We start from the raw sequence: 26,428 nt of genomic DNA, 5'->3' as shown, positions 1-26,428 counted from the left end.
TCGTAAGCATTATACAAAATCCTTGATTAAATATATTCTATTTTTGTTTGTTTACTCACTATTCGTATCAGCGGATGTATTTATATGAAAATAAGTATCGATTCATGACTTAAACCATCCACATCATACCATATCTATCAACAACTTCTGTAGGGTAAACATACATATCAATTAAACATATTGTTATTAGTGTCTTCTGCAAGGATAGATCATGGGACAATATTGGAATGTTGCCCAAAAGTGATAACACTGCAAACTGAATTAATATATGAAACGATTTTTATAATGATGTTTAATGTAGTCTAAGAACTTTGCTGCAATATACAGTCAAGTGCAAAAGTAGGTAATGAACCGTACATGTTCTTTTTTTATGATTATATACTTTTAATGTTTTTTTATATTTCAGACAATTTTGATTGGTAATTTAAATAACCTCTGAACTGCGAAAGTAGATAAATAAACAATACAGAGGCACTGTTCGATACATTTCTGCCAACAACTAAGACAAATTTACGGACATCGCGATTAATATGGTCCAAGGGGATGCATTTTAGACGGTAATAGTGGAGGTGACATTTCTTTTAAAGAGAAAGACAACGTGAATTTTAGCCATTATGATTACATTAAATGGAGAACAAAAATATCAAATATAATTTAAACGAAGTAATTCGGAAGAAATAAAAATGTACTTCTATATATTTTAATGCTGAAATAAAAGGAAACCAATATTCCCTGGGTAGACGTACACACTCACATTATATCCGCCAAAACTCGGTCAATTAGAGTTTACTGCTGGAAATGAAATGTGTATTGTCGTAATCCGAAGTCCGAAAATAACTTTTAAAATATGAACATTTGAATTTATTAAACAATTTTACTTTAGTTCTTGCGGTCGTCTCATACAAGGTTTAAATTAAATTAGAAATTAAGGATTTCAGTGCTGCCGTCTATTGCAAAGTGATAATAAGTGTTATTATGCCACTAAAGTTAGTTGATGGTGTCCTATAACGTAGTTCATTTACCATCAATTACAGAAATGAATATTCATTCTTTGTTGGTTCTAAATTATTTGAAAATGATGCTGATTCTAGCTTACAATAATTGAAATATTTCTATTTGGAATGAAAACAGGCAATTTAGGGAAATTCCTGCATCACACGAAGGAAAGTTTCAATTTTCAAATGAAATGAAATGAAATGAAATGGCGTATGGCTTTTAGTGCCTGGAGTGCCCGAGGAGAAGTTCAGTTCGCCAGATGCAGCCCATTCGATTTGACGCCCGTAGGCGGCCTGTGCGTCGTGATGAGGATGAAATGATGATGGAGACGACACATACACCCAACCCCCGCCCCAGGGGAATCAAACAATGATGGTTAAAATTCCCGACCATTTCGCGAATCGAACCCGGGACCCCTGTGACCAAAGGCCAGAACGCTAACCATTTATCCATGTAGCCGGACAATTTTAAAATCATGTTAATTGGCTCAACTTTGTCTAGTATTATGAACATTGAAACCCTATGTAACAAAGTGGTTGAATCGGTTTGAATGAACTTCCATATAGGGGACTCCCTATTTGGTCTACAACATAGTGCTTTGCCTAAATATGCTTTAACAATGTACGAATTACTTGATGAAGAATTAATTACTAGGGTACAGTACGATAATGAACTACATACCTACTTTTGCACCTCTACGTAAATTATAAATGAACATATACATACATACAATCAAACTGGAGGTAAATGTAATGAAATTACTCACATAATATAGATTTGGAAAATTATTTCCTCAGACTTTTCATTGAGATGTTACAATACAGTACGTTTTAGTGAGAAATAAGGACATTTACATTATAGTACATCGTGGCTTACAAATATAACAAACCATCTATAAAGAAGACATACGTCATACATGAAGAATCAGTTCTATCTGCATCTAAGATTATTTTTCCTTCAGGTTTCAAAAGTAGTTTTAAACAATTAAAAATCATGCGTTTGAGAAATCATTCACGCATGCCTTCTGTGGGTCAAATAAAGTACCAGAAAAAGGTTTTGTAAGTCAGCATGAATGATCGGTGTTGTATTTTAAGGCTAACAACCATTCCATGGAAACAGCCTTAGCTCTCGTCCGCATGAGGATCTACAAGTGAGAGCAGATACTAACAGGTGTTGAACAAACACAGCCATAGCGTTTGAGAACAGTCCTCTACCACTTGGTGGTTTATTGATCTTGGCCTTTACGGGAACACAAGCAACGGAGAAGGTGAAAAATATAACACTCTGGTTTAAGTGACTAAGATCATTTCAGAAGTGAGATATGTGACTAAATATTTAAAAACCTCATACACATATAAAAAGTTTGTTCTGAAATCTTAATTTGAGAACACGCTTTTTAAACATTGCCACGTTTAGACAGCTTGAGAGAAAATGCAGCATGCGAAGAGGTTTTTAATTTCTACGATATTAGTCAAATCTATTGAACTGAAGAATAAGTCGCAGTTTTCGACCAAATATACTTAAAAGTATTATTATATATTTTAAGACTATATCGTACTCGTTTAAAATGTACAAAATTACTATACATAAATAGGTAAAATAAAATACACAAATAAATACATAAACGATATAAGATACGAGGTTAAGTAAAAAAGTAAGGTTACCAAATTTGTTGTTGAGAAACAAACGAACAATTTATATATTCGCTAGTTTGTTGGTAACCGACAGATGGCGCACAAGTAGGATAATAATAGTTATAATAAAAATGTGATGTTATTGGTTTGACATCCCACTAAGTACTTTTACAGTTTTCATAGAGACCGAGGTGGCCAGTGAAACTGCCGACACGAGGCTGACATATTTGAGCACATTAAAACACCATCGAACTGATCTGAGATCGAATCCGCCGCAGTTTTGAGCTCAGGAGACCAGTGTTTTTGAGTCTGAACTTGTCAACTCGTCACAGGTATGAGTCAATGAAACAGGACCTTCACGTAGCGACTGCTAGAAGACTGCGGAAGTATTGCAAAGCGATTTTCGGTGGTGGTAGGGGGAACAAGGATGCGTAGTGATTCGTTTTCTGTCGGCAGAAAGGTCGGAACGGGTCAACGTCACTGGAGGATTGAACGTCCTACGTGGAAAGAATATGATGTCTGTTCAATAAGGGTGGGAATGATGCCTTGAATTCTCTGATAGTCGAAGGACCCAGAGCAGAGTGGCCGTTGTCATGAACATCAGAGGCATTCCTTCATGCCGTTGACCAAATAGTGAAGGGGAACTGATATGTGACACGAAATAAGTGGAAAGTGGAATGGCTCAGCGTAAGGAAAACCACTTTCTATCGCCAGGGAATAGAAAATCTCATTCTACGCTGTGACAAATTCTTGAATAACTTAAAGGATTTTGTCAAAAGAAATAATCGAACAGGGATGTGTCAGAGTCGTGGCGGTAAGTTTTGACGCAGAGTAGGTATCCCGTGGTAGGTATTGTCAAAGTATTTAGTTCAGTATAAATCTGGATTAATTCCACCACTGGAGCAGTCAGCTGGGGCTTCATTTAGGCAACGCTCCTTGACGTTGAGACGATCACGATAAGCCGTTTCACGCTCGGAATTGTGGAATTCTGAAAAGCCGCTCTATCCCCAAGAATGATAAATTTGATGCCCTTTATTGTCCATAATATGTCACGACATTTTGCGGAAGAAATAAATGTTTTCCTTTTCTTGGCTCCCCCATACATTTTGCCGGATACTTGTAAAACCTATCGGATACCGAGATATATCAACCTAAACCTCACACGACGTGTCACTTTGTCGGAGTCCAGAGGTACACTAATTTTAACCCGCGCAACATGGCATTTTAGTATCTCAAGATGGTGGTTCTGATGGTGTCATGCCGAGGTCAGAGTCCTGTTGCTAAAAACTTGGCCCTTCCTCTTTACTATGTAGTACTGAGCACTGTCCTCACACTCGAGAAGCTTATTTCCAAAGAAGTACCAAATCAAAAAAAAAATGAGATTGTAATGGAAAACATAACGTTGATAGGAAGCTCAATAATTTTTGAAAGAAAAAAATAAATCATCAAAATCACCCAAGTCCATATTGAAGCATAGCGTTGAAAATCACGTTAGATGCCAATAAGCACCGAATACCACGGGATGAATGTCCGAAACACAATAGTGAATGAGGAGCCATTTCCGGGCACCCGAACAGCAGCGACAGAACACTTTTTTACATTTGCTTTCTTGTGTTCGATGGTTTCGTCTAATGTTACTGAACTAATCGCTGCCTTCACTGTAAATAACTTAATTTTTATAATGGTAGACTTAAATACAGTCAGTTTTCTGATGATTTATTTGAATAATTTAGAGTTTCAGTGCCCAAAAGTACCAAATTAATTCTTTTTTTAATATTTCTTAATCTGCGAAATTTCAAACAGAAATAAGGCGTTATTCTATCTTAACGTAACAAAGGTGTTAAAATTAATTTTCATTTTAAATTTTACACTATGAGCGTTTATCTTCTCTACTACAAAATTTTACTTCTGGATCTGGTACAGTTTTTAAATGAACTTCTCACCTCTCGTCTAGGAATGATTAAAAATTTAAAACTGTCATGTTTTTGTAACAGTCGCTCCAACCCCCCCCCCCCCCCCCTCTCTCTCTCTCTTCCTACCCAGGACGGTTCCGAAACTGTACACGTAAACCATGTCAAAACGAGTGCTGAATAAGTAAAACAATGTTCTTCAAACTAAACTATATTTACCCGTTCATTTTAAAAAATCGAGAAAGTTGCTCTCTGATCTCCCTTGTTCACTCAACCGCACAAAAACTGGTCGTGGGCCGATGACCTTTGATGTTAGGCCCATTAAAACAACACGCATCACAAGCAAAACTGGTCGTCACAGATGACGACTTGATTTCAAAATCCACTCTTTGGAATAGGATGAACATATTGTGCAGGTGGTAGGATTTCAAGCATTATCTCTTCGTCCACCAGCCATCCATATTTTACGAACGTATGAAATTAAAATATTGTTTTGACCACCGACATCTGTTATCCAACTGAGAACGAAAGCAAACGTCTGGGCAAACGAAGCCCATAATTTCTTCAAGGAATTTCGAAAAAAAAAAGACATTGATAAACGAAACGGAAAGGTTTGAAATTAGTCAAAAACGTTTCATAATAAATAATAATGTTATTTGCTTTACGTCCCACTAACTACTTTTACGGTCTTCGGAGACGCCGAGGTGCCGGAATTTAGTCCCGCAGGAATTCTTTTACGTGCCAGTAAATCTACCGACACGAGGCTGTCGTATTTGAGCACCTTCAAATACCACCGGACTGAGCCAGGATCGAACCTTAAAAACGTTTCAACAAAGTTACTGGGGAAAGACTGGGGAAAGATGCTTACGTTTACACCGATTACAAGCAATAGCATTATGCATTTTTGATCTGGAAATGAAAAATTTACTAAATGCTTCAGGTGATTTTCATTATCAAACTCTTAATAATTTAAAATAAACATATTTACTTACGGTACATGATTTATATTATTTACTTAAGTAATGACGAATTATTTACTTAAGTAATGACTATATTTCACAAAATAAATAACACGCTATATCAAACATCAACTCAAGATCGAAACAAAACTATAATAATAACTCTGCGCATATTGCTTGTCTTAATGCCTCTCCCTTAACTTCCGGCTTAACTTAGCCCGCTGGGAAGAGGACACACCGTTCACGCATTTGCATGATTCATACCTCCTCCTCCATCTACGGTGGGTCACTGTTGACTAAAAATTTCGTATAATTATTCCATGAAAATTGCTAAATTTTTCCCAATGATTTTTCTCTCGCATTCATTTCATTTAAGATACCTCACTGTAGTTAGAAGCATCTCGACTACAATTTACGAACTTCTTGTTTTCTTGTGGTCACCATAATGAGTTTCCAGTCACATTTTTAAAACCTTAGACCACGAGTAAGTCTTATTTCAAGATGAATCAATGCAATCAATTAATTTAATAGATGTAAGTTTCTCCTCAGGAAGACAACACTGTGTATCACAGAATTCAAAAGTCGATTTAGTTTTATATATGCCAATATCAGTGCTGTACTCGATCAGGCTTTGTCCTACTGTTCCCAAAATAACGGATTTTAATCCCGGATGTGGTTAATGGCAGTTGAGGGATTTAAAATGTGAAGCTCCGTGTCGACATATTAAATAACTTCTTTAAGATACAATTCTGACAGGCCAGTATCTCTTAAAATCTATAGAAAGTAAAGGCACGTTGAAACAATTATTATTATTGTTCGAAAGAAATTTCCTACGAATTAGGTCATGTTTAGTAAACATCGTAGAAATATTAGTGCAGAGCAGAAGTGGCTAACCGGATACCAACGGAATCCGAACCCATAAACTTCCAGGTATTATGATTATTTAGTGTTATATGGATTTGAAATTCACTTTTAATTCATAATTGCCATGTCGTTTAATCAGATACGATGAAGGAGCTCTCGTTGCTACAACTCAAGCTTTATAGACAATAGTACAGAAGAAATTTAATTGACTTTGCTTCACTGAACCGAGCTGGCTGATACAGAAAATGTACCTCTAAGATTGTATTCGCATTATGATGGGTTCGAACCCCACCCTCGATATGTCTCAAAATGATTTTCACGTTAGTAAGTCTATTCCGTAATCAAGAATATGGCCGCTTTCTTTCCAGTCCCAGCCATTGTCCATCACAACGTCACCAGAAACCTATTTGTGTTATGCGGCGATGTCAAACCATTAACGAAGAAAAACAGTACTTTGTTTTAAGGCACGAATTTTCCACTTGCAGGAATGGACGTAGAAAGTAATTCGAAGCTAAACCTGACAGAATATTTGAATTGGCAAGGCCGTTCGGATGTCCAAATAAATATTATTTCCTATTCTATAAATTCCAATTCGGCATGGTGCATATTACACTGTACAAAGTGCTAAATTTTTGTTATATAATACATATATACAAAAGATAAACACAACTACTATCTTCATTTTAACATATCTTGTCAAATAAAGATAACAAAATAACATAAGGGGAACATATTTACTATGTTTTCTGCAATATATTTATTAATTCATAGCTCATCACGTTGAACAAACTCGACAGATTAGTTAAGACTAGAAAGTTGGACATTAAGCCAAGCTGACGGCAGTTATTTACTAAGAAGACGTCTGAAGTCCAGATTGTATCGAGTACGGAAACGTCTCAAGTCCAGAAACATTCTTATTATTGTATACAACTTACAAAAAGTGTACGGCACTCTACTTGCAAATGAACGGTTACCCAGACTCCTAATAATGTCGTTGAATTTAAAGCAAAATCAGTGTCATAACGTGTACTTAATGAGGCTGTGATAATAATTGCAATTTCTGCTTGAACAAGCAATATAATAAAAAAATAATCGTCATAAAACTACTTTTACACATACATTATAAAAATTTTGGTCCCATTTGAAACCAAAGCGCTTTAGTTATAATAAATTTTGGCGTATACTGGAAGAAAATAAAATTAACATCCAATAAATAACATTTCGTTTAAATGTATGGGGGAATCAACCCTCCTCGACGTCAGATCCATGTAATTTATATAGTACTAACTATACAAGCAACGGCACTTCTTTAGGACGGAATGTTACTAAATGATATTGTGATCTGCTAAATATGAGTCAGACAAATCACCTCTTTTAACGGTAAAATATGTGTAAAAATAAAAGAATACAACATCACAATTGAAGTGTTAATATCAAATATTAGATTTCTTAGGAGCACAACTAGGTAACGATAGAGGTTTCACCAAAAGCCTTGCATTTCTATTAAGGATTTGTCAAAACGTTTAATGAAGTTTTCTAACACGTGGTTGGTTAGAAAATCTCACATACACTGTTAGTTATGTATATAAGTGATCCCGAAGAATTATTTTAATCACTGCAGAGGAATAGAGGTAACAAGAGGTGAGAATCGAATCGCTATATCTTCACGGAATATTCTGTGGTCTTTTTCTGTTAATTCAGGGACGTTTAATAAAATGTGTGGTACTTCAAGTCACAATGACACATAGCCTACTAACTCTCTCTCTCTCTCCCATGATATTTTAACAGTAGTGTTCTATATCCAGTGTGTGTGTATTCAAAAAAGTTTACCTGAACAACACCTTACGAGAAATTCAGTTTTAGACTAGATAAAATGCTTTCTGCAGTTAATAAATATTGCTTAAATATAGCCACTTTCTCTCTAAAAAGTACCTTAACTCGAAATTCCAGTTGTGACGTTGGATACAAAGAACAAATACACATCGAATTTTAAAAACTTCCCCTACTTCTAACAAGAAAACTCTCTCTATAGATATACATATATATCACTTTGTCCAAAAGAATGCGAAGAGATTCCATAACACACGTTTTAAATAAATGTCTTGAGGAATGTATCATGTTTGCTCTACAGAAACAAGCAAGAAAGCAGCGAGCTTTGTGTTTAGGCACATTTAAGGACGGATTAGTGTTTCTTTGTACTTGGTAAGAGTTTAATCTACGCCACAATGGCCTGTTTTATACATATTGGCGATAGATTGTGTTGCAGGGACAGATTATTCGGGTGGTATTGGTTGTTAAGGTGTACCCGAAGCTCCGTTTAGCGATGTCACATTGCACTGCTTGTCTCGGGGACAGGGCTTCTCGTAAACTACACCGGGTACTGGTTCTAGGGATGAGAACGGACACAGTGCGGTGGCCGATCTCAGGTGTACTGTGGGTCGTGTGTTTTCCAGGGGCTGTGAAGCGTGCGCTGGGTGTACTGGGCGATGACGATACGGACGCATCCTCAGCTGCACGACGTACAAATCACACTGCAGTAGCCGGTCGTAGATGTGCTGGAGGTAGCGAATGTCCTAGAGGCAAAGACGTAGTCGCTGAGTGTGTCGGATGCTGACTTTCCCTATGCCTCCTCAGATCCACTTTACGCTGGAAGGCCTTCTCACAGAGCCCGCATGAGAATGGTTTGTACCCTGTGTGTTTCCTCATGTGAGTGATGAGGTTCGAGGACTGGCTGAACGCTTTCCCACACACCACGCACTTGTGAGGCTTCTCACCTGCGAACACAAAACAAAACATCAAATTAAAACATATCGTGCAAAGGTTATCAAGTTATTGAGCAAAGATATGAACCTTGTTCATCGAAGACGTGTGATGCATTCAGACAGAATTTGGTAAATCCACTGAATTATAAATTAGCGTAGAACTATACAAATAAGAACATACAAAAGAATTATGTAAAGTAATGCACTTAGTTTGAAAGTTATGGACCGTCCTGAAATATGGTACGAGTCCTTGAGATGAGCATTTAGACATTAATTAATAAATAAATCACCGAGCTCGATAGCTGCAGTCTCTTAAGTGCGGCCAGTATCCAGTATTCGGGAGATGGTAGGTTCGAACCCCACTGTCGGCAGCCCTGAACATGGTTTTCCGTGGTTTCCCATTTTCACACCAGGCAAATGCTGGGGCTGTACCTTAATTAAGGCCACGGCTGCTTCCTTCCCACTCCTAGCCCTTTCCTGTCCCATAGTCGCCGTAAGACCTATCTGTGTCGGTGCGACGTAAAACAACTAGCAAAAAACATTCGCCAGTACTTTAAGGCTTAGTACTGGGACCTCTCATCTTCTAATTATTATCGATTTATTCTTTGGCATTTAATCGACCAATATATTGCAATACGTTAGGGTCTGAAATTTAGGGAATCAGCAAAGCAACAACAAAATAACATGACGCGGCATCTATAACTGAACATTTTAAGGTGTACAACCGTAATCAAGATATCTCAACCTCCTGATGGAGTTAAAATGTACTGATCAACAGGACACGATAAAGTTTCATACTGCTGTATTTTTAGAACATGCATGAGGGATAAGATACTATAGCCTTTCTCTTCGTGGTAGAATGCACCCGATAATTATGACGCTTGTGTAAACCAGAGATTTTTTCGATAGGTCCTTTTTGCTAATTTATTTCGGGAAGGACTCTCTACTTTCTCTTTCTTATCATCTCCCTCAATATCCATATTTTTTCATGTGATAATTTTTTCAGAGATCAGGGTATTTTCTTTAATGTTGTCTTCTTCTATCAGTAGTATAATCATCAGCCATTTCTTGAGAACCGAGATATGAAAGACCTCTTGTTCCCCTGTGTGTGGAGTCGGTAGAATAACTCCCACGGTATCTCCTGCTTGTCGTAAGAGGCGAATAAAAGGGGCCTCAGGGACTCTCAACTTGGAAGCGTGAGTTGGCGACCACGGGGCCCTTGGGTGAGTACTGGCATTGCTTCAATTTACTAGTGCCAGGCTCCTCACTTTCGTCTATTCCATCCGACCTCCCTTGGTCAACTCTTGTTCTTTTCCGACCCCGACGGTATTAGGTTACGAGACCTAGGGAGTATTCAATTTTCATGGCCTTGGTGGCCATTGTTTTTCTTTGGCCGATACCATCACATTTCGAAGTGTCGGATCCCTTCCATTTTCCCCCTCTGATTAGTGTTATATAGAGGGTGGTTGCCTAGTTGTACTTCCTCTTAAAACAATAATCACCACAACCACCACCACCTGAAAGACCTCTTTAATCAGTAAATTTCATAATTATATGGCAAAACTGATTCGATTCCAACAGTCTGTAACCCTGAATGTGATTGTCCAAAATTCCACATTTTAAGAAACATTAACATTCAGCAACTGAATGTGTACTTCAGTGGAGATTAGGGCCCTTCCGGTGGCAACTTTTCCGATCTTTGTGTTGCCAGAAACCCATCTGTATTGAGACGACGTTAGATATTAGAAAAAAATAAATTAAACGCGGTAAATTACCAAGATAACCCCAGTTGCTGAACCTAACACCAAAGAAAGTGAACTCCAATTGTAACGAGAATTTCTAAACCAACCGGACAAAGTACGGACAGGATTCTTATGAAAGAATTATGCCTAGGTCAATATTCGTCAATAAGTGAACACGAAGTAAGCTAGTCCTGGGATTCATTCGTGATTAATTTTGTTGTCGACAGTAGTTTTCAGCGTGCGCTTCTGTCCTTCAACTTGTGTCCTACCGACATTCATTATACACGGTATCTGTGCGTGCAGCCTTTAAATATACTAAGAATGCTTCATTAGCACGGGCGAAGTATCACGGACGATATTTTGAATAATACATCTCAATATTTAGTACTGGTTTCCTGAAAACTGCACGGAACGTCTTCCTTGCAACTTCGATGGGTCTCTGTATTGGAACGGATAGTTTCATGTGCCTGTATTAAATGTTAGTGTGTTGATGTTAGTGTAATGCACATTTTTCACAGTGCCATTCCATAAATGTGTTACTGATGTTTCATTACCTGAATAATAATAATAATAATAATAATAATAATAATAATAATAATAATAATAATAATAATAATAATAATAATAATAATAATAATAATAATAATAATAATAACCCATGTAGGTGGGGGCGCAGCTGAAGAATACACCCACGATATTCCCTGCGTTTCGTAAGAGGCGACTAAAAGGGGCCCAGCGGCTCTCAACTTGACAGCGTGCGTTGGCGACCACGGGGCCCTGTCATTGCTTCCACTTACTTGTGCCAGGCTCCTCACTTTCATCTGTCCTGTCCGACCTCCCTTGGTCAACTCTTGTTTTTTTCCGACCCCGACGGAATTAGAGCACTCGAGCCTAGGGAGTCCATTTTCACGCCCATCGTGGCCATTGCCTTTCTTCATCTATTACTTCCGAAGTGACGGATCCCTTCCTTTTCTCCCATTTTTTCTCTCTCTCTATCCCCTATGGATGGAGGACGCAGACGAAAAATACACCCCTGTCGTAAGAGGCGACTAAAAGGGGCGACCGAAGGATGATTGAATTGGAACCATGAAACTACTTGTGATTAGTATCATCACGCGAGGAAAGGCATGGGTCGCTTTTACTTGCGAGTAGTACCACTATGTTAGGTACATAATAGGTTTGTGATTAGTGGCAGCAGAGAACGGTTCACTGTGGGCCCCAGTACCTGTGATTAGTAACACTATATGCGGAACATCATGGGCTTACGTGGCCTGTGATTTGTACCCACTATGTGAGGAACACCAGAGATAGTAGGAGTCCCAGTGATTAGTACACTTATGTGAGGTGCACCATGGCTTTGCGTTGCCTACGAGTGGCGCCATTATGTGAGAAACACCATAGGTCTGCGTTACCTGTACGAGGTACAATATTTGTGAGTAGTACCATAATTTTTGGAACACCGTGAGTTTACGCTTCTTTTGATTAGTACCCCAACTTGAGAAATACCATTGTTCTACTTTACTAGCGATAAGTGCCATTATGAGGGACCGTTGACCTTTTGAAAACAGACATCATCTATTCAGGATTGTGCTTTGGAAGCAGTTCCTTGGACAGTAATATTGATTCCGGGAAGGTGAGGCATTGCGGGTCGGATCCACATATTGTTTTAAATTCATATTCATCCATTCATTCTTCATCATCACGTTTTGAATTCTGGTCAGTGGATGAAATTTGTACTTTTGAATTGTCATTGTATTTCGTCTCTTTTCATACCATTATGGGCTGATGACCTAGATGTTAGGCCCCTTTACAAAACAAGCAATAATAATAATAATAATAATAATAATAATAATAATAATAATAATAATAATAATAATAATAATAATAATAATACCGAGCTCGATAGCTGCAGTCGCTTAAGTGCGGCCAGTATCCAGTATTCGGGAGATAGTATGTTCGAATCCCACTGTCGGCAGCCCTGAAAATGGTTTACCGTGGTTTCCCATTTTCACACCAGGCAAATGCTGGGGCTGTACCTTGGTTAAGGCCACGGCCGCTTCCTTCTCAATCCTAGCCATTTCCTATCCCATCGTCGCCATACGACCTATCTGTGTCGGTGTGACGTAAAGCAACTAGCAAAATAATAATAATAATAATAATAATAATAATAATAATAATAATAATAATAATAATAATAATAATAATAATAATAATAATAATTTGTGTCCAAAATACCATACATTACACCATAGTTCTTATGTGGCATGTATCCAAAATGTAATTACGTTGATGGCTACGTCATTTTCCATAGCCATGTCAACATACGTCCAGGTAGAGGGCAATGGATATATTGTTGAATGCTCCTTTTGACACAGGCATCTAAATGTGGTATATGTCCTCACGGAATGTGTGAATATGGCCGATCTATTCTGTAATCGAAAATTACCCACTTCACTATTTTTTCAACTGCCGTTGTGCCGACGTTCTGATTCAGTTATTTGTGCACCTGTGCGTAATTGATCAATTACTTTTTTAACGTGGGATAACTTGGTTCGAACGAGCTCCAGTCCTTTCTTTCTGGGCTTCTTTTGTTATTTTGTAACTGAAACTTACTTATTCACTTAATCATCGTAATTTTTGGGGTTGTTATATAAAAACCTGAGGCGAGAAAGAGAAATCGGTACCAGAGCTGAGTTTCGCACATTTGAATTGATGCACTTGAGAAATTGTAATTCAGAATGTTTCAAATTGCAGATCAGAGTGTTTAGTTTGCTCATTTTCCCAGGTTTCATGAATCGTGTTGTCCTGTATTAAATTAATATATTTAGTTTTGGAGTTTATTTCCTTTTCTCCTTCGAAATATAAAAGTATGTGATAATATCGCTGTGTTGTCCCTTGACGTAGAAACCACTACTACGCTCAGAACGTTTTGCCAGATGAAACTAGGAAGGAAACCGATTAACCAGGTATATAATTTTGCAACCCAAAGCCTGCCTTAACATTGTCCCTCGAAGTAATTTACAATTGACGGTCTAGGCGTCGAGACTTCAAATCATGCGGGCGTCAAGGCCTTGCTTGCACAACCTTGAACTGTTCATGTTAAGAGCAGCTGGTCACAGTCAAAGGGACAATGTCAAATGAATTGCTCAACTAATCTTCCTACACCGGCATTGTATGAACAGTGTGGTAAGCAATCTCTTCAGATATTCAAATCTAGTTTATCCTCATTCTTCTATTTCCTGGCTTTTTGTCAATTACTTCGGGTGGGCACTGTGTATGTACTACGCCCAATTTTACGTAATGTTCTATGTAGAAGACCTCCTTGTGGATGGGGGACACAGACGACTAAAAGGCGACTAAAAGAGACGGCAAGGGATGAAATTAGGACCATGAGACTATTTGTGATTAGTACCATTATGAGCGGAAGACCCTGGGCCGACATTACTTGCGACTAGTACCACTGTGCGAGGTAAAGCGTGGGCCTATGCTACATAGAAACAGCACCATTATGAGAGGAACACTACGGGTTTGGGCGTTGCTTGTAATAAGTGTCATCCTGTGTATTCCACCAGTCGGTTCCACTGTGTTCAGAATGGGCCTGCATTACCTATGAGTAGTACCACTTTATGATAAAAAGCATGGGTGTACGTTGTGTGTGATTAGTACCAATATGTGAGGAAATACTACTGGTTTGGCTGGCGCCAGTGATTGGTACCACTATGTGAGGAAAACTACTTTTCTGCGTTGCCTGAGAGTAGTACCAATATGTGAGGAACACCATGGGTTGGTGCTGCCTGTGGGCGTTGCCATAATGTGTGATACACCGTGGGTCTACGTTGCCTACGATTAGTACCACTATGTGAGCAACACCATGAGTATACGTTGCCTGTGATTAGTTCCACTAAGTGAAGATTACGACGGGAATACCGGCGCCCGTGATTAGTCCTACTATGTGAGGAACACTGCGTTGTTTGTGAGTAGTACGCTTATGTGCGAAACACCATGGGTCTGTGTTACCTGTGAGTGGTGCCATTATGTGTGACATACCATGGGTCTATATTAGCTGTGATTAGTACCACCATGCGCGAAACACCATGACTCTATGCCACCTGTGATTAGTACCATTATAGGAGGAAAACTCTGGTTTTGTGGTTACTATTAGGAGGGGCCGGTGACCTGGATTTTGGACCCCCTTTTGAACAACAAGCATCACCTCTGAAAATAAGGTATTGTGAATTGGATCCACTGACTGTTTTGGATTCACGGTCGATTTGTCATCATCATTCGTTTTATATTCTAGTCAGTGGATACATTTTGAAATTTTAATTATCGTGTCATTTCGTTGCACCTCCTACCATTAGGGACCGATGACCTAGCCGTTAGGCCTCTTTAGACAACAAACATCATCAGCAGTCAATAGTTTTACGTAGGATACAAAGTACAATGACGACACGTTCCATTTTAACTATCCTACTGAACAGCGGCCTACCGTCTGAGCTACGTAGCAGGTGTGATAATACTATGAAAGGATGATGAAAGTACTCAAATGATTTTATAGGATTAAATATGTTGGAAAGAATTTACAAAAACATTAGGGAAATAAGTCATTTGTTTGAAAATTATTTTGAAAGTGCTTCTATTTTTTCATTAATTTTATTTATACATTTTGAAATACAAATACTCATTTTTAATTTCCATATGCATTGTGGTTCTGAAATTCTTAATACGTTTTCATTACTAAAGAATATAAAAAAATTATAACATTACTTGAAATGTGAAAAAGGAATCTCATGGACTTGCAGGTTTTCACAAAATGAGAGATTCAAATATATTGCCTGTTAGGAGAGATTGTTGACGACAAACAATTTCAATTTGCATGTCGGTTGCTAAACTGACATCTCAACACAATGCTTCACTTGCCTTCTAAATATTTGTTCCATTTCATTCACTTTAACCATGTTTTCAATTCACCCTACAACCAGAGAAAGACAACATTCCCAACAATGAGCCCGCTTTCAAAAACGGCAGAAATTTATAGATTTAACGTCAATCCCAACAATACATGCATCTCAGCTTCAACAATATTTTCCAAAGCCCATATGTACGATTTATATTGATGAAGCTTGTTGTGTGCTCCTCTCTCCGCAAATTGAATATAGACGAAGCTATGAGTTGGAAATGTTGCCTTAAGAAACACTGCACATCACAGGCGCTGAGTTCTTGTTTGTAGTGAAAACAAATTACCCAAGATTACTTTGTGGGCTACCTGTCAGCGTAAATTGAGGTGCTTCCTGATTTGAAAAGCGCTTCTAACGTTAATTAGTGTAATTATTAAAGACCCTTAAGTGCGATTAGCTTCTTGATGGCATGCAGAAGTATCTGCAAAAACAAGCCAACGCATACGCTTTGTTAAAACGTGATCTAAATGAAGGAAAAGCCACATGTGTGTGTGTGTGTGTGTCTAACTAAGTTTATATATTCGCTATAAAGTCGTTCTCTAAACAAAATGCACTGTTTTCTAAACAAAACCTTCAAGATAAATATGATACTAACCCCTCACTCATTCAGTTAATGAACAACTTACACCGAACAAGACGGATCATCCCGATATTTTGTGGACTCGGAAGTTAATGAGTAGAAATAATTACGCTTTGTTCGACGAAGGTACGGGGACTTACAGGTCTATACAAATTGCTTAGGGAGGATACTTTAGTGGCTTAGTTGCGATCATTTGTATCCGGAACGGACACCATCATTTTAACATGCAACCCAGTTTAAACAGACAGTAGTTTTCATGTCTCTTCATAGTACCTCCTTAGTTCCAAGTGCGTCGCATTTCAAAACATAGTTTTATCTCGTTATCAACGCCCAAATTTTGATGACCGAATGGATGCCGAAAAATGACATTATAAAATAACGCAAAAATACTCAAGAATGATTTAAGAAGAGTGAAAAAAATATCCAAAAATATAAAGGAAAACATGTATTTACCCAAAATAATAAATATGTGCGTTGTCCATATTGCCTTTAACTCGTAATGGAGTGAGTAAAATTAATAAGTTTCATATAATAATAATAATAATAATAATAATAATAATAATAATAATAATAATAATAATAATAATAATAATAATAATGACGTGGCGTATGGCTTTTAGTGCCGGGAGTGTCCGAGGACATGTTCGGCTTACCAGGTGCAGGTCTTGTGATTTGAAATGATGATGAAGACGACACATCACATCCCCCGTGCTGGCGAAATTAACCAATGATGGTTAAAATTCTCAACCCTGCCGGTAATCGAACCCGGGACCCCTGTGACCAAAGACCAGCATGCTATCAATTTAGCCATGGAGACTGACATAACAATAATTTCGTGTGGCTATTTCTAGCCGAGTGCGGCCCTTGTAAGGCAGACCCTCCGATAAGTGTGGACGGCATCTGCCATGTGTGGGGAACTGCGTGTTATTGTGGTGGAGGATAGTGTTATGTGTGGTGTGTGAGTTGCAGGGATGTTGGGGACAGCACAAACACCCAGCCCCTGGGCCACTGGAATTAACCAATGAAGGTTAAAATCCCCAATCGGCTGGGAATCAAACCTGAGACCCTCTGAACCGAAGGCCAGTACGCTGACCATTCAGCCAACGAGTCGGATATAATAATAATAAAGGAGCAGAAACACGTGTGTTGTATGTTGGGTATTCAGCCCGAAGGCTGGTTTGATCCTCTACAGCTCCACCAACAGCTGTCATAGATAGCCTAGGTGTCACTGAAGAGGTATACTAGGGAAATGAGGAGTGAGGTAGTTTCCCGTTGCTTTCCTCACTGAGCCAGAAGTTGCTATTACATATCAGTCTGCCAAGACCACTGAAATGCATGCACCAATCGACCCTATGAGCGATATTTTCACACCATTCATAACAGGGACTGGCTGCATAAGGAACGGTATTACTAGAATCGCTCATACCTCGGTCACTTTGATATTGTCAAAGCCAAGGGTTAGACTGAGACAGGTCAATGAAAGTAACAAAAGGAGAGAATAATATTTCAGCCATTTTTAAAATGCAGTTCTTACAATTAAAATAACCGAGCATCTATATATCGTCATTATTAGGATATTACGCCATACACAGATATTCTCGATACCACTTTTTTGTCGCGACCTGCATGTTACTGACTGGCAAATCTTTTATCAGTTGGCCCGTTGTGGGTGGGGAACACAGATGAAGAATACACCCACGGTAAGCCATGCCTTTCGCAACAGGCGAATATAAGGGGCGATCAAGGGATGATACTTTTGGAACCATGAGACAATCTGTGATCAGTACCATTACGCGATGAACCCCATGGGTCGACTTTACTTGCGATGTACCTGGTTGTGCTCCCTCTTAGAGCAATAATCATTAGGCCCTACTACCTGATGAACTCGTACCGCACGTTGCCACGGCCGCTTCCTTCCCACTCCTAGCCCTTCCCTGTCCCATCGTCGCCATAAGACCTATCTGTGTCGGTGCGACGTAAAGCAACTAGCAAAAAAAAAAAGTCCATTTACTTGTTAAGTACTGTACGTTTTATTCTATTGAGTCTGTTTTTGTTTGTTTCTGTGTATTTTAATGTGTTATTTTAATTTTTAATTTGAGTCACACACATGATTGCACTTTAAGGCAATGCCTTATTCTACCTTAATCTATATTTTCTATCATTTTACCAGAATACAAGGAACTGCGAATTAGAAACATTGATTATTTTAAATTCATCATCATTTGTTTTAAACTGTAGTCGGTGGGTACATTTTAAAATGTAAATGATCGTTACATTTCGTTCCACCTCGTACCATTATGGGGCATTGACTAAGATGTTAGACCCCTTTAAATAACAAGCATCATCACCACCACTTCCTGAAATAATTTAAAAAATCGGAAAAGCTTCCAAAATTTTGGAGGACCTGGAAAGACTGGCTCCACGTGAGAAAGATGATCATGATGATGCTTGTTGTTTAGAGGGGCCTAACATCTAGGTCATCGGCCCCTATGGTACGAAATGCGAGGAAATGCGAGTACAATTTAAAAGTACAAAATTCATCCACTGACCCGAATTCAAAACGTGATGATGAGGAATGAATTGATGAAAACAAGCAGTGGATAAGACGCGCAATGCCTCACATTCCCAGAAAAAAATGTTACTGACCAAGGGACTGCTTCCAAAGCCCAATCCTGAATCGATTATGCTTGTGTGAATGGGTCAATATCTATGTCAACGTTCCCGCATAATGGCACGTATCGCTAGTAAAGGAGAACCATGGTATTTATAAAGCTGCGGTACTAATTAAAGGTAGCGTAAACTCACTGTGTTCCAAACATTAAGGTACTACTCACAAGTATTGTACGTCGTAAAGGTAACGCAGACCTATGGTGTTTCTCACACAATGGCGCCACTCATAGCCAACATAAATCGATGAGGTTCCTCACCTAGGTGTACTAATCACGGGCGCCGGCATTCCCGTGGTGTTCCTCACATAGTGGGTACTAATCACTGTCAACGCAGACCCACAGTGTTGCTCATATAGTGGTACAACTCACAGGCAACGCCCAGACCCGTGGTGTTGCTCACATGGGTACGACTCACGGGTACTGGAAACCCACACTGAATCCCGCTTGAGTGCTACGAATCACAAAACTATTCAGTACCTAACAGAGTGGTACTACTCGCAAGTAAAAGCGACCCATGGTGTTCCGCGCGTGATGGTACTAATCAAAAGTAGTTTCATAGTTCTAATACAATCAGCCCTTGGTCGCCCCTTTTAGTCGCCTCTCACGACAGGCAGGGTATACCGTGGGTGTATTATTCGTCTGCCTCCCCCACCCACAGGGGGTGTGTGTTTGGTCCGCGAGAGGTATTTTATTTCCCTCAAGTACGCCGGCAAGCCGGTTAGAACCCCCCTATCCGCCACCTGGGATGCGCCACGTGGGAGTATCACCTCTACCCCTGCTACGCCTGCGTAGCAGGTTCGTGGACGTGAGAAAGCCCGTCGCTGTACTAGTGACAAAGAAGTAGGAAGGAGCGAAGAATCATTATCTCTATACTTTCGCTGCGTTACATAGTCTATAGTAGAAAATACTAGTTTTAACGAGGCTCACGGGAATATTTTCACCTTAAACGTTCATCATTACTATTGATGATATCTAACGTTGACTTCAAAGTCCACGGTTGGGGAAATCGCGGTTATGGCTCGTAATTATTCATTAGGAAGGACATTTTCTATAATATACGTTTAAGTAATTTTAAGTTTAGCTGTCTCATCTCTTTTAATATACCTCATCTGTGCCACTATCTGTGTAATATAGGGTTGGAAGCGGATATAATTTTCCTCGTGAATGTAGAGTAGTTGATAAATGATATGTAAATTGGATATCGATAGCTGTATAGAGATATACTATGTCCGAGAGCTCTGTCATTGAAGCAATGATTTCTTTACAAATGAGAACAGTTGGATGAAATGCCTCATTTCTAGAACACCTGCTGTTATCGTATCTTTTATTCACAGAGGTCAGGCTCTAAAGACCCATTGTACGTCCCGCATCTCCGAAGTGGCCAATTAGCTACCGACAAACGAATCGGTTCGCCTAGGTGTGTTCTGCGTCGGCACTACACTGAAATGTGTGTTGCTAACAGATTTATCTTCCTGCCCAGTACAGGTCTGAGTAACTTGAGAAGCACAGCTTGGCACATTGAATTATTACCCAGCGTGAGTACCTGTTGTCTGTGGAAACACGTCCATTTTCAGGTCATTCTGTATTATTTTTTTTTTGGCTATTTGCCAATTTGAGCTGTTGGCAACTAAGTTCAGCATCTAACTGAGAGAACCGGTCGAGCGGTTGGTAGGTTCGAACACAGCTGTCGACAATCCTGGATGGTTTTACACGGTTTCCCATTTCACACCAGGCAAATATCGAGGCTATGCCTTAATTAACGCCACGGCCCTCCCTTCCTAGTCCTCACTCTTTCCTATCACATCGTCAATGAAAATCTCCCTATGGGTGGGAGCGGTAGAATGCACGCACAGTACTCCCTGCCTGCCGTAAGTAAAAACCAAACACCATGGTGATACATTCCCGAAGGGTCATGGCGTACCAAGCGATCGCTGCTCATTCCGAAGGCCTGCAGATTATGAGGTGGCAAATGGTCAGCACCACGAGTCCTCTCGGCCGTTTTCTTGGCTGTCTAGACCGGGGCCGCTATCCCACCGTCAGAAAGCTCCTCAATTGTAATCGCAAAGGCTGAGTGGACTTCAAATCTGCCCTCAGATCCAGATAAAAAATCCCTGACCTGGCTGGGAATCGAACCCGGGCCCTCCGGGTAAGAGGTAAGCACGTAACCCCGACATCGCGGTGCCGGGCCTACCTATCGTAAGAGTGACTAAATGGGATCCCAGGCGCTCTCAACGTTGGAGCGTGGGTGGCAACTACGGGGCCCTAGCTAAGTCTGGCATTGGTTCCTCACTTTAACTTTTCCTATCCGACCTCCCTTGGTCAACTGTTGTTCTCTTCTGACCCCGACGGTAAGAAGTTGACGAGATCTATGGAATCTTTAATTTTCACGCCCTTCGTGACCCTTTTCTTTCTTTTACCGATACCTTCCTTTTCGAAGGATTAGGGGTCTTCCTTTTCCCTCTCCGATTGGTGTTAATAGAGGATGGTTGCCCAGATGTTCTTCCCCTTAAAACAATGACCACCACCACCACCACCGCCACTGAAAAATTACCTGAGTGAGTGCGACGTCAAGGTACTAACGAATAGAGAAAGATAAGTCCGATGTCTACCATTTTAAAGGTCTCCATCGCTTCATTTCCAAAGATCCAGCAGCTGAGTTACATACTTGTTTACTTGCTTTATTCCTATTTTCGAAGAAGAGGGATCGAATCCCGGCACAGTTGATTCTTTCCCTGGGGCTGTCAACTAGGCAGCGTCGAATGATGGCCAAGGATTAATTAAGGCATTACTTCAACTTATTTTTGGCGCCCTTCCTTACTTGTATCTTCCCTCTCCGACTTGCTTGTCAAATAAAACCGATTGCTCAAAACAGTCCCCTCTCCTCCTGTGAATGTCAATATTAACCCAGCAGAATATAATTGTTGTTCTTCTTAAACACGCCGAAGAACGTGATGTGTCAAAATTACTATCAAAACATTTCCGAGAAGAACGGAGTAATAATGAGCTGCTTCAATTTTATTCTGCTTTAGAAAAACAGGAAGATCTAGGACATCACACTGACGAAAATGAAGACGACGTAGTAGTTTATGGGGACGAAATAGACACAGATGTAGTGTAAATGCAAGAAAAGTGTAAAAAGCTAAGTTTCATTTTAATAATGATCCCTGAACTGTGTCGTAATCAAGTGGTACCTTCCTTCATAATGTGTTAATAAAACTTGGTTTTGAGATAGCTGAATGAATTGAAACTAGTAACCGTTAATTACCGGTAAGGAAAGTGTTGTATTACACAGGTAGTAACACCTCTTTCACCGTTGCACCTCGTATCATTAGGGGCCGATGACCTAGCTGTTAGGCCCCTTTAAACAACAAACATTCACCGTTACCTGTATTTTAAAATATTTGTTTCCTTTGTTTCAAAATATGCTATCTGTACCGGGCGGTACACCTCTACGACGCAAGTTCAAATCTTGCGCCAATTGAAACTCCTCTACAGGAGAAGCTCTGAACTTTACTACTGAACTAATTCTACGGTTTATCAGAAGATGTCACTGAGTGTTTTTGATTTGCATTTGTTTTTCATGGATCAAGAAGTGTGGACATTCTCTAACAGATGTCTCTACAAAAACTATGGTAATACACTCTGGTGTAATGGAATGTACTCTCCTGAAGAAATTTTGTATTCCTAAGTTTTGTTTTTACTAAATTTTGTTCTGTGATTTGTGGGTTGGCAACATTAATCCTTTCTTTCCGCCTGTTTTGAATTTAACCAATCACTAATTTCTGTAATTAATTTTCCTCCAATCATTGCTTTCTTCTTCGAATTTCCATGTATAATTATTTGTCTACCAATAAAATTGGGGGGGGGGGTGTCTACTCATTCCTGAAAGGTCTCGAATTTTCCACGAGGGTATAAAAACTGCTGATTTTCTTGTCTCAGTGCCACTTCAGTAACATCTAGCTTAGTGTGTGGATATGTAGCAGGGGACGGGAAGCGCCTCTTTCTTCAAGCAGCAGCTCTTCAACAAGGCAATGGCCTGTTAACATGTTTATTTCTTGCTAGCTCAGCAGTTTAACTCTCGGGGAGGGTTCGAAACCTGTAATATGTAACCTACCACTTTAAAATGTAAATTCCTCTTCTGTCTATGTAAAATCTACAAATATATTTTACTGTAAAGCGGGGATAGAGAGTGCTGTACCCTCTCGAGCTCCCCTTCATTTTGAAATTGAGGTGATTACGTTTTATAACCGTTTCTTCTCTTCCTTAATGTATTAAAGTTTTCTCATACGGGTCACCTCCATAGATTGGGATTAGCACCTGTATTATCGGCCTAGAGCCACTTAGGTTTTAAAGTGTAGATTTAGGAGTGCAAATTCACGCCTCCATCCTTTTGTTTTGGGCCATTTAAATTAACCTAGTTTTTGCACACTAAGGCCCAGTACGTTGGGTACAAGATACCCCTGTTTTTTTACTATGCCTGGATGGCAGTTTGTGTAAAAGTCCGTTATTGCCTTTATAGGCTTGAAAGATCGAGAGCGGGATAGCTCTTTATAGGGTTGTGGTAAAAGTGCCTTAGGGAGGCTTGAGATGTAAAGCTGGGAGCTAATGCTCCATGTAATTAAGGGTGTTCTGCCCTTCGGTATTTTGTTGTTGTGAGCTGAGAGCTCAGAAATTATACTTGGGGCTCGAAGCCCAGATCTTGTAATAACCCCCCAAACCTTGTAAAAAACCCCTGAACGGGTAAAATTATTTTGTACCTGCCTTTCGTTGTTATTTCACCTAGTGGAAATTGTTAAAATGTTGTTATCTGTTATTTGTTGATTTTGAAAAGAAAATATAACCTTTGTTAAAGTTTTAAATTAACTTTAATTCTGTAGTTGAGACCTATTCCAGCCCGCACCTTCTTTCACCTCTGACTACCACGGATATCTCCGTAACACTATCAAATCCCGCCTCATCCTAATTTCTTCAAGTTTATTTCTTAAATATTTCAAAAACCATATTCAATAAGACATTTTAAAATATTACACTAAATGACTAATTTAACATTTTAACGTTAAAGTTATGTTACTCAAGATAATGGTTTATTCTGGGCAGCTTTTTTCAATTTTCCGAAAAATACACGTAAATGGACTTGGCGGCTGCTGATAGGAAAAATGGAAATGACGTATGGCTTTTAGTGCCGGAAGTGTCCGAGGACATGTTCGGCTCGCCAGGTGCAGGTCTTTTGAATTGACTCCCGTAGGCAACCTGCGCGTCGTGATGAGGATGAAATGATGATGAAGACAACACATACACCCAGCCCCCTTGCCAGCGAAATTAACCAATCATGGTTAAAATTCCCGACCCTGCCGGGAATCGAACCCGGGACCCCTGTGGCCTAAGGCCAGCACGCTAACAATTTAGCCATGGAGCCGAACGCTGCTGATAGAAGGCACCTCGTATGCCGATTTCATAAAATATGCCCTGTCGTTTTTACGTACTACTCGAACAAAATCAATAAACAAAAATCATACATAAAAACTGTGTGTGAAAAGTAACGAGACTGGCAACACTGCGGGCGATCTGGCAACGTTGTGTCTACCGGCCTGTGCTAGACCGGTTTGTTTATCCCTTCCAATTCCTCAGTTCGAATTACAACTCCGTACAGCTAACACATTATTTTTGACAGCCTCATCAGTGATTTAGGGCAACGTTGTACGATAAAGTTTTGTGCTAAACTTGGTGAATCCGCGAGTGTGACTTTTGAAAAGTTGAAACAGGTCTATGGGGAACATTGCTTATCAAGAGCACAAGTTTTCCGCTGACACAATCATTTTTGGAAGGCCGAGAACACGTTGAAGATGAACCTCGCTCAGGGAGACCTTCAACTTCAAAAACTGACGAAAATGTTGAATGTGTGAGGGCTCTTGTGAGATCAGACGGTCGTTTAACGATAAGGATGATGAGTGAACAGTTAAATTTAAACACTTTCACCGTACATCAAATTTTGACAGACGATTTGAACACTGCAGACAATGGATGCTTCATCATGACAATGCCCCGTGTTACACGGCCATTTCCATCAGTGAATTTTTGACCTCAAAAGGCATTACTGTTGTTCCTCAACCCCCATATTCACATGATTTGAGTCCTTGCGACTCTTTCCCTTTCCAGAAATTGAAACATGTCCTAAAAGGACGACATTTTAGAATTCTGGAGAATATTCAAAAGACTGTGACCGACCAGTTAAAAGTCATACCAGTTGAAGACTTCCAGCGCTGCTACCAAGAGTGGAACAAGGACTCCGCCGGTGTATAGCTTTCCAAGGGAACTGCTCTGAAGGGGATGAAAAAATGAAATGAAATATCGAATGGCTTTTAGTGTCGGGATATCCCAGGACGGGTTCGGCTCGCCACAAGGTGCAGGTCTTTCTATTTGACTCCTGTAGGTGACCTGCGCGTCGTGATGAGGATGAAATGATGATGAAGACAACACACACACCCAGCCCCCGGGCTATTGGATTCAACCAATTAAAGTTAAAATCCCCGACCCGGCCGGGAATCGAACCCGGGACAATCTGAACCGAAGGCCAGTACGCTGACCGTTCAGCCAACGAGTCGGACACTGAAGGGGATAATACTGTTGTTCAAAAAGAATAAAAACTTTAGTTAGTATAATCAGTCTCATTACTTTTCTCACACATCTCCTACATACCGATCTAATCGAACTGGCGAACTACGACGTACCTATATCTCATGAAAAGTCTTTTTAATAAGAAATAAATGGTCATTTTTTCATAATGTAGAAACAAGACGCTAAATCGTACTTATAGACATTCATTCTCTCGTCCATCCTTGTCGGTAGTAGATTTTTAAAATGTCATTTTCGTTACACGATATTGCGGACCGATGACCTTAATGTCTGGCCCTTTAAAACGACAGTGGCTGGATTCAGTTATACGAAACCTCTAATAGACACGACATACATGGAAATTATTATAATAATAGCAACAACAAAAGTCTGTGTATTCATGGGTCAGTCAGAATGAGATTGAAGGTGTGATATCAACACATCGGAACATGAGTCTGTACCTGATTACATGTTACCATCAGGACAAACGATTTTGTATGCTTTGGTAGAGATCCATGTCACTGAAAGCTCACGAAGAGCCTATCGTACGAGAAAACATGAGAGATGGAATATGATAAAATGGGCCTGGGTCACGCTTGTTACACCTGCTGAGCTGTGCGTTGGTTGTGCCCTTACATACCTTGTGAACATAACAAAGATGCTGAAGGCCTGCAGATTACGAAGTGACGCGTGGTCAATGTGATGAATCATCTCTTAGCTTCCTAGACAGGGGATACATCTC

The 26,428-nt window shown here is 39.7% G+C and overlaps 1 protein-coding gene across 1 annotated transcript in view; it reads right to left on the bottom strand.

Moving 5' to 3' along the window:
* Nucleotides 1–3,153: 3,153 nt before the first annotated feature.
* LOC136872196 (uncharacterized) overlaps nucleotides 3,154–26,428 on the bottom strand; it is a 125,765-nt gene continuing 102,490 nt past the window's right edge. Inside the window, exons 7-8 of the mRNA XM_067146031.2 lie at nucleotides 8,959–9,137; nucleotides 3,154–3,183 (exon numbers count right to left, since the gene is read on the bottom strand). Of these exons, the coding sequence (XP_067002132.2) occupies nucleotides 3,154–3,183; nucleotides 8,959–9,137 (209 nt within the window). The remainder of the gene's footprint in view (nucleotides 3,184–8,958; nucleotides 9,138–26,428) is intronic.

This window comes from Anabrus simplex, chromosome 4, assembly GCF_040414725.1.
Source record: "Anabrus simplex isolate iqAnaSimp1 chromosome 4, ASM4041472v1, whole genome shotgun sequence".
Classification (NCBI taxonomy): Eukaryota; Metazoa; Arthropoda; class Insecta; order Orthoptera; family Tettigoniidae; genus Anabrus; species Anabrus simplex.
The sequence above is the reverse complement of the archived record's forward strand: the minus strand, read 5'-3'. Positions and strand labels throughout refer to the sequence as shown.